This window comes from Crocodylus porosus, unplaced genomic scaffold, assembly GCF_001723895.1.
Source record: "Crocodylus porosus isolate Cpor-Errol unplaced genomic scaffold, CroPor_comp1, whole genome shotgun sequence".
NCBI classification, from domain to species: domain Eukaryota; kingdom Metazoa; phylum Chordata; order Crocodylia; family Crocodylidae; genus Crocodylus; species Crocodylus porosus.
The window spans coordinates 152,192,573-152,210,281 of NW_017728886.1; the positions used below are offsets into that span (position 1 = coordinate 152,192,573).

The window sequence follows — 17,709 nt, forward strand, 5'->3', positions numbered from 1 at the left end:
TTGCAGCCTATTCCCCCCTTCTAGCGTGCCCACATCCCCCCACATCTTAGTGTCATCAGCAGATTTGAAAAGGGTGCTTTTTACCCCCTTGTCCAAGTCACTGATGAAGGTGTTGAACAGTGTGGGCCCGAGGACCAAGCCCTGCAGAACCCCACTGCCTACATCCCTCCAAGTCAAAAATGACCTGCATTCCAGGTTCCTGGTTCTTTGTCAGTGATAGAGGCTTCCTGGCCTTGCCAGGATATTTCAGCCCAGAGGGAAGCAACTGATCTCTGGCTGGTTGTCAGGTGTGTGTCCAGGTTCTCCCCAGATGCCTCAGCCACAGGATGCATTCATGCTACTTTCCCAAGAAAGCTAGCCCTGGGGGGAAGCACCAGATCTCTTCCAGCAGTGGGGAGAGTGTCCAGCTCCATTTATGGTGCCCTGGCATGTTCTCCACCTGCCTCTGTCTCCTGGACCATTTTAAACACATGGCCTCTGGGTTCCAGGCCAAACAGTAGTGCTCCCTCATGCTGCACAGTGCCAGCTGGCTTAATTGTGGCCTGGCCACCTGGACTGCAGTGCCATGGTAAGTCAGGCAGGGGCCTGTCACACTGATTTTTATATATTTGATGCCGAATTTTATCATCTATTTTATGCCATATGTGACTGCTACATACAGACCTTATTTTACTGAATATTCTTAGAACTGGAATCCAGTCCAAATTCACTTCCATGCTTGCTCTTGAAGTTCGGCAACAAAGCACAATGCCCACCCTCGATAATGCTTAAATAATATCTCTGCAGTCATAAAGGACTACTGTCCTCCTTGGGCTTTTTTGGAGGCAAAGTTATTCAGGTTTGAAAGCCCGATTTTCCCATATAGTGGGACATTTTTTTGTTAGTACAATGGAATGTCAGTTTTCTAAACAGTTAGATTCAAGCAATCACATGCCCAAGAGGCATTCAAACGCCATGATAATGGGCTTAATATAAATACCTAGATATACGATAGACAAATAGATAGCAATTAGGGATTTTTCTTATTAAGCTATTTCCTCCCAATTCCTCTCTCATCCTTTTATGGTTGATGAAATAGTTCTTGGAAATATCTCTGGGCAGTGAGTTGAAATTGTGTGGATCTGTGAATTACATGTTTGAATTGTAGGGGAAATAAAAAAAATACTGAAGAAGCCAAATTTTTATTGACCTTCAATCAGAATTACACTTCTAAACCACTTAGGAATTCACTGGGACTGTGTATGTGAAGGTCTTCCCATACAGGAATCACTGCCAGACTTGGATCAGTGCTTGCATGATATCCAGTGCTTCATATTGAGAGCTTCTGGGAAGTAACTTGTTTGAATGTAGTTTTAATCTAATTGTATCTCAATGCTTTCTCAAGCTTTCCTTTTTCCTATGCACAAAGTACAATGATCAGAATACTAGCTCGTGACTTGGGTGACTTGGAGTAAATGGCCTGTTCTGCCACAGGCTTTCTACATGACTTTTGGCAAGTAACTTAGCCCCTCTGTGCCTCAGGTCCCCATCTACAAAATTAAGGTTACATCATTTCCTTATTGCATTGGGATTCAATAAGGAATATATATCATATACCTGTGAAAGATGATACTATACGAAGAGGGGCATATAAGCACCTTAGAGAGATCAATAAGATGGACTTCCCTTCAAAAACCCAGCTCAACATAACCATACATTTGATCAATTTGCTTTAAGGTCTTATCTGCACCCAAAGTGACTCTGCCCTCCAACTATGTCCTAAAGCATTCTCTGCTGCTCTGAGTGGGTTGCCTCTTAAATCAGAAGTACAGCCGTGTCCTAATCTGTGTTATTGACTGAGAGGTCCAATTAGCTAGCCTCAAGCTAATTAGCTTGCCTACAGTGCCACACGGGCATGATTTTCAGTTTAGGAAGAAACCCACACAGAACAACACAGAGTGTTTCTCAACCTTTTTAGACTTAAGACACCACTGTTTAGAGTCAAGGCACCTCTTAGAAAATGCCAGCTCTTAGCACTCACTACAGAAAAATAAGAGATCAATTCTCCTGTTGCAAAGAATTCCTGAAGACCACAACAGGTCAGAATGTATTTAACACTATAAATTCTAACTTGAAATCTCTGGGTTTATTTTGTGAATTATGTTTACACACCTAATAGCTCTAACATTGCATGGCACCCCTGAAAGTCTCTCAAGCCACGCTAGAATGCTATGGCACCCTGTTTGACAATTACTGGCTTAAGTGGTAAGTTTACTGGTAACTATCAGCCTCACTATAAAGCTAAATCTTTCTTTACCTGAAAAAAAAAAAAAAACAAGCTTCACGTTTCACTCTGAAACACTTTGTGTTACTTTCTTGACCTCCCTTCCCACCAGCTATTTTTAATATTGTTAAAATCTAAGGACAAATTTATTGCAGTATGATAAGAGATGTAAGTATATCTGCTACAGAAAGTAGAATTAATTAGTCCTTGTGATTGTAAGAGATAATCTAGTGTTGAAATAGATTTGTGTATAGAGGGTGATAGAAAAAACAAATGTTGCGTGTCAATCTGGAGACGGTTTTCACTTAAATCATCAATCTTTGGGGTCAGATTTCCTCTGCTCTTCATGCAAGTATGAAGGATAGAGGAGAGGACATGCAGTCTTTCCTTCAACTTTTGTGGAAATGACAAGGGGAATCAGTCTCAGGGGGAGCATAATCACTTCCAAACAGTGTAGGGATAAAGTGGGCCACGTAGTAGAAAGACACCTAAGACAACATTATCTGAAGGGACTGCGCAGTTTCAGGAAGTCCCAAATTCTAAGCCCTATTTTGATATTTACTCCCTTTGTGACTTTGGATGAACAGCTTAATTTGTCTTTCTCTCTCAAATCTGTGTAACACCCCTTCACAAGGCTATTGCCAGCATTTCTTAGACTCTTTACTAAATTCTTTGACCATATCATATGCTATGTTTTTCCTAAACAAAGTGGTACCAGAAGAGAAGGATCTAGAGACAACAAAAAAAGTAGCAGCCTCAGGAATACATGCATTGCCTAGACCAACAGGGCTCAACTCCTTGAGTACTACAGCTAGATGACTGGTGAGGGGCTGCTCTGTAAACTGGATCTAGAGTGAGAGGTCATGTCATTTGGCCTCGCCTGTGGAGCTGGAATCTGGTGGCAGCAGCATTAACTGCTGTGGCTGTTGGAAATTCACGGCAGCCACTGAATTTCTAGCCCAATGGGCAACCCCACAGACCAAATGACAACTCTGGATCCAGCCCATGGGGCTTCCTATGGGTCCAGAAATTTGGTTGCTGGGCAAGTGGAAGCAGCTAATTACCACTACCCTGGGAACTGTGGTAATTAACGCTCCCACCACTCACCAAACTGCCAAACTTCTAGACCTGTGGGAAAGTCCCATGGGCTGGACAGCATGGTTCTGTGGTCACCCCAGTCCAGGCAGTGCTACAGCAACCACACAGAAAATGTCAAATTAAAGCTTTCTTACTAAAGAAATGGACTTTGGTGTCTGCACATACCACAGGAACAGACAAATATGAGAGATAATCAGATTTTTCAAATACATTATTTGGCTTTTTTTGTACTAAGGGTGAGTCTTATACATAAAAACCCACTGATAGAGTTAAAACATTTGTCAGTATTTTCACTGAAGCAGAACTTGTTTATAGTTCCTTTACAGGCTGTCTTGTAGGACTCTAAAAGCCACAGCCACAAGCCTCACATTTTCAAGTCACCCAGCTGTGACTGTAGATGAGGGATAGATGAAAGGGCCAATGAAAACTTTCTTAGGGTGCTGACAGAAGTGATATTTGTCATGCAATAGACCCCTTGAAAACACTCTACAGCCATGCACTGACAGAAGTGCACAGCTGCAAAGCACTTTAAAAGTGCCCAATCATGGAACTAATTAACCCTCATTTAATTAGGGTTCAGATGAAGGTGCTCCAAACTTGAGCACCTTCATTAACTTCTGTTCAGCCCTGCAAGTGAATAGGGCTGGGCTGATGCAACCCAGCCCTACCCCCAGTGTTGTCTTCAGGATGGGAAAGGGGAAAGGAAGGAGAGGGGAAAGGAAGGAGAGGAGTTAGCCCAGCCTGTGCTGGGAGGGGAGGGAGGCAGGTGGATTGGAGGCCCCCACTTTGGAGGACTCCAATCCACCTGTGTGCCCTCCTCCCTCCCCCCACAGCACAGGCTGAGCAAATCCCAGACAGAGCTCCCTCTCCTCCCATCCTGAAGGTAAAACTGGAGCTGGGAGGGCAGAGGGCAGAATGGGAGAGAGAAGGGCAGACAGACAGCCTCTCTCTGCTGAATCAGCTCCATGAGTTACAGAGGGGTACTGTATGTTGGCCAGCACCCCTAAACTCTGCTGGATGTATTCAAGCTAATTCTTCTCTACTGGTAGCTGCAAAGATGAAGCACAAAGCATGGGAATCAGCCTGGCTTATAAACTGGCAATAACATATACCTTCCTACATATTGTGACCTTTAATTAGTTAAGCTGTAAAGAATTTTATTGGACACAGGCAAATTTATACCATTTTGGCAGAGAAGAGAAAACTTAAATCAGTTAATCTCATTAAAATATTATGAAATTGCTTCACTAAAATACATCGGTTATAAACCATACATAAGAAAGCAGGAGCAGGTTATGCCAATACAAAGACAGGATAGGAAGTGTTTTGAGGAACCAGCCTGGCTAAACATCAAACTCAATGAGTATAAATTAAAAAATGAATCTTAGAAAAAGTGAACATTTGGTCATATGACAAGGGATGAATATAAGAGTGCATTCAGACATTCAAGGAGTTTGGGGTGGGGTTAGATTGAGTAAAAAATGGCCACGCAATCTAAAATAAGTTGGAATGGGGGAGGCTAGCAAGGGATATCATACAGGATTGGGGGGAAAGCAGGCTCTGGGGAGGGTTATAGGTATTAGGGGGGCAAGTGGGGTCTGAGGGAGATCAGAGGGGTAGGTAGGGTCCATGAGGAGGCTGCTGGGGTCCTGGAGGTTTTGACAGGATGAGAGGGTCTTTCCAGGTCTGCAAGGAGGCTTGAGGGGGTGGAGGCCTCTGTCTCCCACCCCCTAGGACCAGAAGCTATTTCAGCCCTCTCTCCCTGCAAACCAACCCCCCCAACCTATCCCTCCCCCCACTCTGGTTTACTTCCTCAGCTCCCAGCATTGGTGAATACCATCAAAACTGGCCCTGGGAGCAGCTTCCAAGATGGAGGTTTGGCAGGCTAGAGGAGGGCTGGTTGGTCCTGTCAGAGTGGGGGGAGGGGCCAGGAGAATAAAAATAGCCTATAATGATAGGAAAAGTGGGGCCATGGGACTGGGGCCAGTTGCTGGGTTAACCCAGCCCTGGGCTATGCTGGGAACTGTACAGACGTTCAGGACAGTTAGCTTAGTCTAAAAATGGCCAACTGAACTATGTTAGGCTACCTCAGATGTAGGGGTTTGCCTGTTGGGTCAGGGAAGGTCTGGACAAGCCCTGGCCAGCTGGCAGGGGCACTCCAGCAGCCTCCAAGGAAGCTGCCAAACCACCCCTCTACCCAGCCCTATCCCACACCCAGCTTTGAGGCTGTCAGGGGGAGGGGGCAATGCAGAGCTGCCAGCTACTTTGCCCGGCCAGAGTTGGAGGTGGGGGCAGGGTGAAACAGAGGCCCCTTGTCTCATGGGTCTCCCTTCAGCTACCTCAGCTGGGGTATTGTGGGGAGCTGGGCTGGACCCATGAGGCAAGAGGGGCTCCTGTCCCCCACCCAGAGCTCTTGACAACAGGAGCATGGAGCTGCCAGCTGCTTTGCCTGGCAAGAGTTGGAGGTGAGGAAGGATGGAATGGAACCCCCTCACCTCATGGGCCCAGCATTTTTAAGCACTTGAAGGAGAAGTGCTTGGGGATTAGGAACAATCAGCATGAATTCACCAAGGGCAAGTCAAGCCTGACCAACCCGATTGCCTTCTATGATGAAACAACTAACTCTGTGGATGTGGGGAGAGCAATGGATATGCTATACCTTAACTTTAGCAAGACTTTTGAAACAGTCTCCCACAATATTCTCAGAAGTAAGCTAAGGAGGTACAGGTTGGATGAATGGACTGTAAAGTGGATAGAACACTGGCTGGATCATTAGTCTCAGAGGACAGTAATCAATAGCTCAATATCTAGTTGGCAGCTGGTATCATGTGGAGTGCTGCACGGCTTGGTTCTGGGGCTGTTTTTGTTCAATATCTTCAACAAAGATCTGGAAGATAAGATGGAGTGCACCCTCAACAAGTTTTCAGATGACACCAAGCTGACAGGAGTAGTAGATACACTGGAGGGTAGGGTTAGGATTCAAAGAGACCTCAACAAATTGGAGGACTGGATCAAAAGAAATCGCTTGAGGCTCAAAAAGGACAAGTGCAAAGGCCTGCATTTAGGACAGAACAATCTGATGCACAGGTACAGCGCTGGGGACCAACTGGCTAAGCAGCATCTCTGCAGAAAAGGACCTTGGGTTACACACACTGCATATGAACCAACAGTGTGCCCTTGTGAAAGAAGGCTAACAGCCTAACTGGGCTGCATTAGTAGGAATGTTGCCAGCAGATCGAGGGAAGTAATTATTCCCCTCTATTCAGCACTGATGAGACTGCATCTGGAGTACAGCATTCAGTTTTGGGGTCCTCACCACAGAAAAGATGTGGACAAACTGAAAAGAGTCCAATGGAGGGCAACAAAATGGTGAAGGGGCTGGGACACATGACTTCTTATGAGAGGCTGAGGGAACTGGGCTTATTTAGTCTAGAGAAGAGAAGACTAAGAAGGGATTTAATAGTAGCCTTCAACTACCTGGAGGGTGGTTCCAAAGAGGATGGATCTATACTTTTTCAGTGGTGGTAGATGATAGAACAAGGAGCAATGGTCTCAAGTTGCAGCAAGAAAAGTTGAAGTTAGATATAAAGAAAAACTCTCATGAGGAGGATAATAAAGAACCTCCCCAAATGTCTGTAAATACCCTAAGAGTATCGCATGGGAATGCAGGGAGAAAAATCTGGAAGGCCAAGACACAAAATGAGATACATAAATCAGGGGTATAAAAGGCTACAAAAAAGCAAAAATATGTTAAAGCAAGTGTATGTCACTTACGGAACTTGAAGAACAATCAAATAATTGATGATGTAAAGAACGTTGAAGTATTTAATGTTTTTTTTTTCTTCAATCTCCAGAAACACAGTCAACTACCAGATGGCAAGTTTAGTTGGCAGGAAGGATAGGAAGGAGAGAGAATCAGTCCAGAGCAGGCAATGAAGAAGTTAGAGATTACTCAGAGAAGCTGGATGCTTTCAATGATTCTATAATACTGTAATGAAGATATGCAGAAATCTATAACAGATTAAAAAGTCTGCTTCCACATGGAAACTGGTGCAAAAAAGGAAACAGCTCTGAGACCATTTTATGAATAGCACATACAGCCAAGTGGGAGGGAGGGGAGCAGGTTAGGTGAAGATTGTGAATGACAGACAGTTGTTGGGTAATAATGTTGGATGAATCTGAGAAAACATATTCCAGCCAATTAACTCCCTTGAGTCAATGGTGGAGCAGTGGCCAACTAGCACTCCTTCACAATGCAGGGCTGTCCAACTGGTGGCCAATGAGGAGTTAAGTTGCAGACCCCAGGCTCCCACCTGGCCAGTGCTGCCTCTATTGCTCTAGCTGAAGGATCAGTTGGGGGCTCTGGGCTCCCTCTCCCTCTTCTGGTTTCTGTGGCATGCCCCTGCCCCAGCTCAGCTCATTGTGGCACAATCCATAGTGCCAGGGGAGCCAGAGGCCTGGACCACCTGTGCAGTGCAGTCTGGGACCCCACATCCAGGCAGCCAAATGTGAAGCAAGATGCCACAAATGGTGAAGCAAATGGGGCACCTGCCCACCAACTTGCACACCTGTACAGTGGGCAGTAGGGGCACCTGCATGTGGTAGAGCTCTGCAAACTCAAGAAAGAGGCTTGATGGCTTGTTGATAATGCAGACGCCAGCACAGTGCAAAGATGACCTACACATGAGCTAGCTTGAGTACAGAAAGCAGTGGAGTTCCTATAACACAGAGAGCTGCAGAGCAGTGTAGGCTAATTTACCCTGACTCACCTCTACCCTGCACTGCAACCTGTGATAGTCATATACATATTCAGGTACTTACAGTTTCACTGTGAATATTTTGAGCAGCTCTGGTTTGGATGAGTTTCAGAAAATCATCCAGACTTCTGGATTTGGGTTAAATACACATCTAAATCTTTGAAAGTTTACTTATCATTATCAAGGATCTGGCTATGTTTTATTGGCAGAACAAGCATCAGCAGCTGTAACAATATTCTTGAAAAGGAAAGGCTCTATATTTCTTTTCCATTTTATAAGATGGGAACTATCTTGACAGTGTATGTAGGGGCTGTATGCAGTGCTGTGTATGTAGGGGCTGGGTTACAATCATGTTTATAGCCCCTACATACACAGCATTCATAAGGAGATTCACAATTTGAATTCAAATGGACTAGGAGGTCACTGAATATCACCTGAAGCCTGGCTGTAGAATCAAAAGTCCCCTCAGAGACTTCTTAAATCACTTGCTTCCTGAGGGTTTCCAGTAACTTGATTCAAATACGCAGGAAGATTATTTATTATGTCATGGTTAGGGGCCTTCACATCTACAGAGAAAAACAGTAGGTTTACCTGTTTATGTGAAATAAGACTGTGCTGCCCTACCCCCAGGTGTGAGGGAAGGAAGCACAAACTGAAGAAGGAAGAGGGAGCCCAGAGACCCTGTAAGTAGCAGCAGCATCAGTGCTGGGAGGACCATCAGCAAGGCAGAAACCCGAGAAACCAAAAAGGGCTTGATGGCATGCTGGTGTTGGAGGCAGGTCACCAGCTGAGACAGTCCTGTTATACATAATATGAACAAGAGTATGCTCATTTAATATTAGAGATGCACTGCAGTCCACAATTGGCATGACAGAAAGCCAGGAATTCCTGTAGGTTGAGCACTGGGCAAGCCATTCTGACCTCAAAAGAGAGTCTAATCATTCTGGCTTCTTGGGTTTATAATGCTTGACGCCGAAAAGCTGAAGCAACCCAAGTCAGTGGGAACTGTTCATAGTGGTATACCTAAACAGTTTTGTTATACATGAAGTGGAATAATACTTTCTTATATACCTCAAAAGTAGGATTTACAAGGGCCCAGGATCAATTGAGTCTCCTCTGCAGCACACAAGTGATAAAAGTGATATTAAATATGCAATTAGGGATCTCCCCAGATGTATAACTGGCTCCATGACTGGCTCTTTTTCAATCTCTTTAGCATTTGGGGGAGGAGGCAGGGGGCTTGGCCATATCTGAAATAGGATGAGGCTGAGTTAGAAAGCCATGCCCTCTAGCAATAGCTGGTACTATAACAGTCTCTATGACACAGTGACAAGATGGAGGAAATTAAAGTAACCTTGGAGCATTCATTTGTTGTACCCAGGCTCATGTCTGTTTCTGGTTGCCCAGACATTATGGGGAAGCGATGGAAAGATAGTGGAAACCTTCCACTTCTACCCTCACACCCTGCCCTAAGGTACACTGATCATTGCTCTTGCACATATGGGGATGTGGGCCTATGATGATACAGTACTTTGTATATATGACAGGCTTATGTCAAAACTATTTGGCAAAATCTATATAAATTATCTATTTGTTTCAGGGTAGGCACTTCTGAAAATTGTTTCCATGTCCTACATTTTCTTTCAGGACACTTGATTGGTGAGTACAGCAAAATGAAGAGCACTCAAAAATCTCATGTTATTGATATTAGTCAAGCAAGCTGTATTATTGGGAAAGAAAACAGAAAGTACAAAAAACCTCAATGTGAAGTTTGACCCCTTATTGTACTCTCAGTTTATTATTTCTTCAGGAATTACTTTACTGTCACTCACATACTAATCATAGGCCACAGAATGGGGTGGGCCATGGCCTGACCAACTTTTAGCACATTAATTTATATAACTTACAAATGCGCAATCGTCATTCCAGTTAAAACTGTATAGCTATTTTTTTAACTGCATAGCTAGCTAAATTAACTTGCTAAAAGTTGGTCAGGCCATGGCCCAGGTGGCTCACTCCATTCTGTGGCCTACGTTATTTTTTTTGTCCTTGCCCAATACTATCTTATGGTTATTTATATTTTATAGTTTATTTCAGGTTTTCTTATTTTATCATTTATTTTAAATAATCTATAATATTAGGAAAGTACTTTACTACTTTACTAATATCCTAGTTCTATAATATTAAGAAAATATTAGAAGAGCATTTAGGCATACTTTACAATATTGGCTTGGCCATGGTTTCTATCTGTATCTGACCTCCAGAGTTGGAGGGCTTCAGCAGCATGTTGGACAGTAGGGTTGTGTGAAGCTTTGGTCCCTGATTCAATTCAGGGGAGATTCAGCCCAATTTGGTTGCTGAATCTCCAAATCCAAATCAAATCAGAGGACCCTTTAATCTCTCCGAATTGAATTGGAACCCTCCAAATTGATTCAGAGAGATTTGGAGATTCGGACATAGACACAACCTTAAATGTTTTTTCTACGTACCTCTAGGTAGCAGGCAGCTCATGAATGCAGATGGAGTGTCCCACAGGAGTGTCTATGTCTGAACTGCTGATTCACCGAATCAGCATCAAATCTTCAAATTTGGATTTGGCCAATTGAATCAAGGACAGTGATCTGAATCAATGAATCAAATCACTGTCCCTGATTCAGGCCAAATCTGAATCCAAATCAAATAGAGCCAGCTTCACACACCCCTATTGGACAGCTAGCAGCTGTGCCCATACTGCAGCTCAAACTTGGGAAGAAACAGCAGCTGGGAAAAGCTGTGTGGGAAGCCAGCTCAGAACACTGGCCTGCCTAGGACCCAAGCTTGGTTATTCTAGCCGGTGGATGCAAAAAGTTGCCAACCCCTGGTTTAGAACATTGCATGACATTATGGTATGGAAACTATAGTTGTATTTTAGGATTTCATCTACAGAATGCTGAATTCAAGTGGTTTTTGAACAACAGGAAAAATCTATTCTGATCTGCTAATGCTGGACTGCATTCTCGTTTGTGCAAGGCAAAATCAGCAGCATCCTACATCATCTTTGACAAGTGATCCAATGTTGAACTATTTTAAGTTGATTACCTAGATATAAAAATGCTACACTGAGGTTTTAAAGCACAAACCCACAGAAGAGGCTACCATGCTTCACCCCTTTAAAGAGGCGCCTTGTGATGTGCAGCCCAATTGTTAATTGTCCCAGAGGGCACAAGGGATCAGTAGGAGTTTGGGACTTTCCATTCCCCAAATGTTCAAACCTAAGAGGAAGCCAAGTGTGTAATGGTGTACTCTGAAGGCACCTGATAGGTAGAGATGATGAGCAACCAATAGTTTTTGCTACTGAATTCAACTGGATCTGATAGGTGGTTCAGTGCTGAAAAAATCAAGCCATTCCTATGGGTGCCTAACGATGTACTTAGGCCCTGAATCCATACATGCACATGTCTATGCACGTGCTTTACCTTCTACACATGGATAGTCCCATTGACAACAGCAGAGCTGCTCAATCCAGGAAGGGTAAGTATGCACATAAGTGTCTGCAGGATTGAGAGTTTGAGACTAAATTTATGTACCCTTTTTTGCTTTGTTTTTTAAACGTTGGTCCAACACTCTTCTTACATATCTTATGAAATTTGCAAATTGCTCATTTAAAATGCCTCTAAGATTGTCAGTCAACAACTGGGCAGCATGTCCAACAACTGGGCAGCATGTCTTCACTCAGACTGACTGAGATGGTTTAATTTCAGAGCTGTATTAATTAACAGGAAACTATATAATAATAATAATAATAATCTGTTAAGTGGTTTCTTCACCTGGCAATGAGCATCATGCAACTTCCATCACTATTAATGGGAGTTACATGAGAGAAGAATTGATCTCTGAGCATTTAAACATCAGACATTCTCCACAATATTTTAAATTTTACATCCTGGGTTTTCAAAGCGGCCTGTTTGAACATGTAAGGCTGGAATGCTGATACAGGCCATGGGCTGTACAGGTTAGATCAGGAACACAACTACTGTCATTCAGTTTGAGGATAATCAAGATTGAAGTCTCACCTCTTGGTTCAGCATGGGCATGCAGCCTGAGTTTTTGTTGGTGAGCTGCAAGGGTGCTATCTAGCTTGTCATGTCTAATAACTTTCTCTTCTGAAGGCTGATATGCTGAAAGATCTGTGCTGCTGATGTTAAAAGCTGGATTTTCAATGCCTTCTGTTGCTGCTCTCTCTTCTTTTACTATGGAAAACAAGGAGGTCAGAAGAGCACATTATACCAAAGTGTATTTCAATGACAAGCAGAAAATTCCTTCTAGTAATTCCTTTGCTGAAAGACTCAAGTGTATCGTCCTCAAATGTCGCCAAAACAGAATTAGGTTAAAATTAACTCTAAAAATAAAAAAATAAAAAAAAAATAAATGATTAAAATAATTACAAATTGCACCCTGACAAGCAAGAGCAAAATTTCGCCCACAGCCATTTGTCTGTAATTAGTTAATTAATCCTTACACAAATTATGAGCAATAACTCATCAAGCAAGGCTCACCCATCAGAAATTCAGCCGACTTGGATTTCTTCTGCTTAGTTTGCTTCAGAGCCTTCTGCTGGAACTTCTGGAGGGAAATTGTTAAATGAATAAATTAGCTAAAGAACGAAGATCATTCTTTATGATCCACAACTACCACAGTATTTTAAATATGGGATGGCATTGAAATGTCATTTAATTTACATCTCTGCTAAAGGGGTCAAACACTAATTGAACAACAGAAGTGGAAGAATTAAATAAAATAGGAAAAGAAAAGTTAAAACAAATGCCAAATGAAGGTCACATTAAAATACTATTTTTTAACCATTTTAATTAATGTAAAGAAACCATAACAAATGAAGAGGGTTAAAAAAAACCTTCTCTTTAGAGTATGAATTCAGCACCACTGCTCCATTTTACTTTCAAAATGTAGGTGCTCCATTAAAAAAAGTTTGGTTATGAAGCATATTTCTTACAGATAGTCTTCCCTCTGCCATCCATGACTGTTTACTTTCTAGGTCCATTTGGAACACTGTGTGTGTCAATAACAAGGAAATGAGATCTCTAGATTTATATAAAACAGTAAATCACCATTTTCCTCCAAAAATACTAGGAGTTCAGGAGATGTCACGAAAGAGGTGTCATGATTATAAGTTGTGGGGAGATGCAGAATTCACTGCAATGCTGAAAGTTTGTTTAATATTGAAGTATGTAAACAATGGTTAGAAGGTAGACAAATAGCAGCAAATTTCACTAGTGATTTTTCAAGTCCTAAATTAATTTTCCAGGAGATGTAAAGCACCAAAGACATAGAATAGCAATGCCATAAACTTCCCAAAGTTTTAAACTTTTTCCTTGTACTGAAGCAAGTGAGAGACTCAAATATGAGACCACAGTTGAATATAACCCTATATAATCAATGCTTACAGCAAAGCCAGGGATTGGGTGAAGAGTTTACATAATATTAAAAATTTGGAAGGAAGTGATTAAAGTAAAATAGCTGAATAAGAAAAACCCAGACATACTTATTTTAGAATTTTGTAACTGTTTTGTAAACTGGTTAACCTCTAAAAATAAACCAAATTTTAAAGACAAGTAGTTTAAGTGTCCTGAAATTAGGACCCCTGCTAGCAACGCAGCTCCTAGACAATGTCAATACAAAAGGTTTAATTACAAGATTCATTGAAAATATATAACTTTACAAAGACTTTTCACATATTATGTCTTTCCCAGTTGACTGTATATGTCAATTGCAAATGAAGTCTGGAATTGACCTAATCAATAAAAATCTGCAATAATACTTTGACCATCATGCTCACACATTAAGAAATACAGATACTCAATACTGATAAAAATATTTTAAATATATTTATATTTTAAATATATTGAAAAGCTGACACTTCTCTGAGGTAAGAATGTAACTGTTCTGTGAATAGGAAATTCTCTGCAAAAAATGGTTTAATAGTTAAGCTCTCACTTTATAAATATTAATTCATTTTTATTAATTAAAGTTTTACAGATGCTATCCTATTGCAATGAAGTCGTTACCAGTGAATTCAGGGATAAAACTCCTCACTTAAATGTTTATGATTTTTCAACTAAAACTTTCATTTTTAAAATAAAAAGTAACATGATTTTAAAATAACATCATTTCTGCAATATTAAAACATTTTTGTTTATTCCTGTATAGCTAAGAAATTGCATTTTATAAATTTTGGAGAGTTAAATACCACTGGTAACACTGTTATTCATTACATGTTCCTTATTCTTATCAAGCTGTACGAGATACAGAATTGTAACATGAAACTTTCAAATGTATGTAAATAACTTCACGAAAAATTCAGAGTCAGGTGCTCAGCTCATGTAACTCAGAACATCTCTGTTAATTCTGATGGAGTTATGATGATCTACAGCAGCAAGGGACTTGACTCCCATATATTCCCATTCTCTCTGCATTTTGAAATTTCAAAAGCAAGCCAAGCTGCAAAATTTGCTATTGTCAACTTTTAGATACAGAAGCTCATGTTATATACGTTTTAAATGGCATAAAATAAAATCACAAAAATTGTAAAGATGAGACTGTGTTTTCATCTCGCCACATCCAACAAAGTTAACATTACATATTACTTTCCAGACACAGTAATCAGAATTACTTATCACTTGACTTGCCTTAACTCGAGATACTGGTAATTTTTAAAAAAACACTTGATGCAATGTATCAGTAGCCCTTGTTGACTTACAAAAAAACTTCAAAGGAAACTATATACTTGACGTTTAATGTGCCAGAAGTGTACTTTTTCTAAAAGGTGTGCTCTTCTCTCTGTCAATTTTTTATCTCCTTCCCCTAAGCTCTAACACACACATTCATATATTTGCAGTGAAAGAAATAGCTAATTTTCTACAGTACAGATAAATTCTTTCAGAGTTACTTCTCAACATACCAGAATAATGGTATGTTTCTCTGGCCTCTGTATAACTAACACATGTTCTTGTCACTTTGTGCTTCAGAGGAAATTAGGAGACATTTTCCTGTCCTACCTATTGCCGGTCAATTTCCTCAGCCTTCACTTTTACACATGGGTACCTTCAAACAGTGTAAATTACATCCTTTTTTTTAATTTTAGCTCTTTCCCCCTTTTATGATACTTTGTCTTCTCATCAGAGAACAGGCAGGAAATTATCCAGTGGCATTTTATATTCATTTTATCATTAGTCACCAGTAGTTAATGTATGCATTTATGCAAATTTATGTCTAAAGTAATTGTTCTTTAATTAATTTGCATGTAGCTACAATACTTAGATTTCAAACTGCAAATTAAAGCAAACTCTTTAAATGACCCTTTGCCATATTTTCAGCATGATGCTCCATTCTATATGCCTGTATACAATAATATGGTCACGCACGCATCTACACCCAAATATATCACTTTAATTATAGCAAACTACCTGTAAATAGTTATGAACTAATATATATTTTCAAAGAATGCAATATGTTTAAACATCTTCAGCCAGATGCACAGCTGAGGTAAAGTGAAGAAACTATCTCAATTTAAGTGAGCACCACTAATTTATAACAGCTGAGGAACTGGCCCAAATTACATCCCAAATCAATGTGTGTCAGACTTTCCTATACCTGATCAGCACACACAAAAGCCAATGAGTTTTCAAAGTCAAATTTAAATCATGATGCTTCTGCTAATGGTGATTTCCATTTTCTGGATTTGTGCAGCAAGTCCTAAAAAAATAAACACTCCTGTAATATAATATTACAACATGATCATGTTGTATTGTGCAAAGGTGGGTGATAACTTGGGATCTTCATAAAGAATAAATCCCATCATCCTGAAACTTAAATGGCAATCTAAACTTTTAAATGCCTTTTCTGTTCTATGCATTGCTGTCATTAAAATGCACAAATTGTTCTCATGCTATTTTTTAGCAAAACAATATGAAAATAAAATCCATGTGAGAACAGCAAGCACCACCACCACCACAACAACAAAACTCATTTATAACCGGTGACAACTAAAACCTATGAAGTTTTTAAAAGAATGTGATTGTTGTCAAAAGGAATTGGGTACAACAGTGCTGTGTTCAGTTCTGGTTCCACTCAAAGCTATGGCTGAGGGGCTCAGGGAAAGCTGCTGCAAGGCTGGTGGGCACAGACCAGCAAGAAAGTGAATTTTGCATACTGTACGGATCATCGCTCAGTTCAGGGCAGTCAGATTGAATCTGTGATCAACCAATTGTGCTTCATGAAACCGTCAGCCCTCATTTATGTCTAGCTGTTTTCTTCTGTCCTGTTGTAAACAAGCTCTGCTCTGAGCTGTCTCCCTACCCTTATCTGCTTAGGAAGATCACACAGACAGACCTCATCAGCAGCCTTAGAGTTAAAGTTAAAGTTACTGCTTCCAGACAGCAGTCCCCATGCAAGCTGGAAGTCAAAAAGAAGAGCAACTTTGGAATGACAGAGTTTTTGTTCCTTTTAGGAAATGCATACCTTAGATTCATACACATACTGGCATGTTATGTCTCTTTCATGAAATTAAATTAGGTGTTCCTAATATGAACAACTGTTTCTAACATCAGCACACTAGCTCAGCAGATTCATCCATGGTTTTATTTTTTTTTTCCTTTGGGGCCTTGTTTGAATACAGCCAAAAGAGAAGTAGCTGGAAATACTGTCAATCTGGTAGGGCTCCAAGAACCTAATAATGTCTGAAATGCTCTAAGGAGTGTAATGATGGTAAACAGGAACAGGTATGTTGGCTTCTGTTCTCATTCACTTCAGTGAGAGCATGGAGCTAAACACAATTTTCAAAGAAGAGTCCTGTTGCATAAAAATGGACCGAGCCTTCCTAAAAACATATTCCTCTGTGAGCACGCTCAAATATATTAGTTGGTATTTACAGCATTTAATTCTTGTAACCAGCTGGTATGTCCCTGTTAAGGCTTTCATTTATGCAGCTGGAGCTGGAACCTTCTCTTCCCCCAGTCTATTACTTTATCTGTTTAAGGGATAACAGCCAAAGTGAAACAGCTTGTAATTTGCACCTGTCTGCTTTAAGCATTCCATGTTAGATTTTGTTGAGAGCAAACTCTTCACTGCTAATGAGAATGACACTTGGTGGGGTCAAATGCATTTTTTTTCCTAGCCAACTCCAGCAATTTAAAAAAAAAAAGAAAGGAAAATAAATACCAATTCTTTTAAACACGTTCTATCTAGGTAATAAGGCTAAAGGGAAAAGCCAAGTTGAAACGGGTATGATTCTGTCCCTGGGTGAAATACACGTGTGCTTCCCATAACACAGAATGTATATTCCAGTACAACAGAGCTGTGGATTCAGTGCAGTATTCTACAAGCCAACTTTGCCCACCACAAAGTAAAATACATTTTCAGAATCACTTCAGAGTGGTCACTCCTTAAGGAGACGATCCTCCAAGCCCAAAGGAAGGTAATCCCGACGAGGATCAAAGGGAGCAGGAAAGCACACAAGCCTCCATGGCTCACCAAAAGCATCCGGGAATGTCTCCTTGCTAAAAAGGAGGCTTACACCCAATGGAAAGAAGGGGTCAT

At 41.0% G+C, this 17,709-nt stretch overlaps 1 protein-coding gene across 1 annotated transcript in view; it reads right to left on the reverse strand.

The window, feature by feature from the left end:
- Positions 1–17,709, reverse strand: part of LOC109312924 (orofacial cleft 1 candidate gene 1 protein homolog) — an 80,126-nt gene that overhangs the window by 24,706 nt on the left and 37,711 nt on the right. Inside the window, exons 4-5 of the mRNA XM_019539330.1 lie at positions 12,654–12,720; positions 12,171–12,347 (exon numbers count right to left, since the gene is read on the reverse strand). Coding sequence (XP_019394875.1) covers positions 12,171–12,347; positions 12,654–12,720 — 244 coding nt within the window. The remainder of the gene's footprint in view (positions 1–12,170; positions 12,348–12,653; positions 12,721–17,709) is intronic.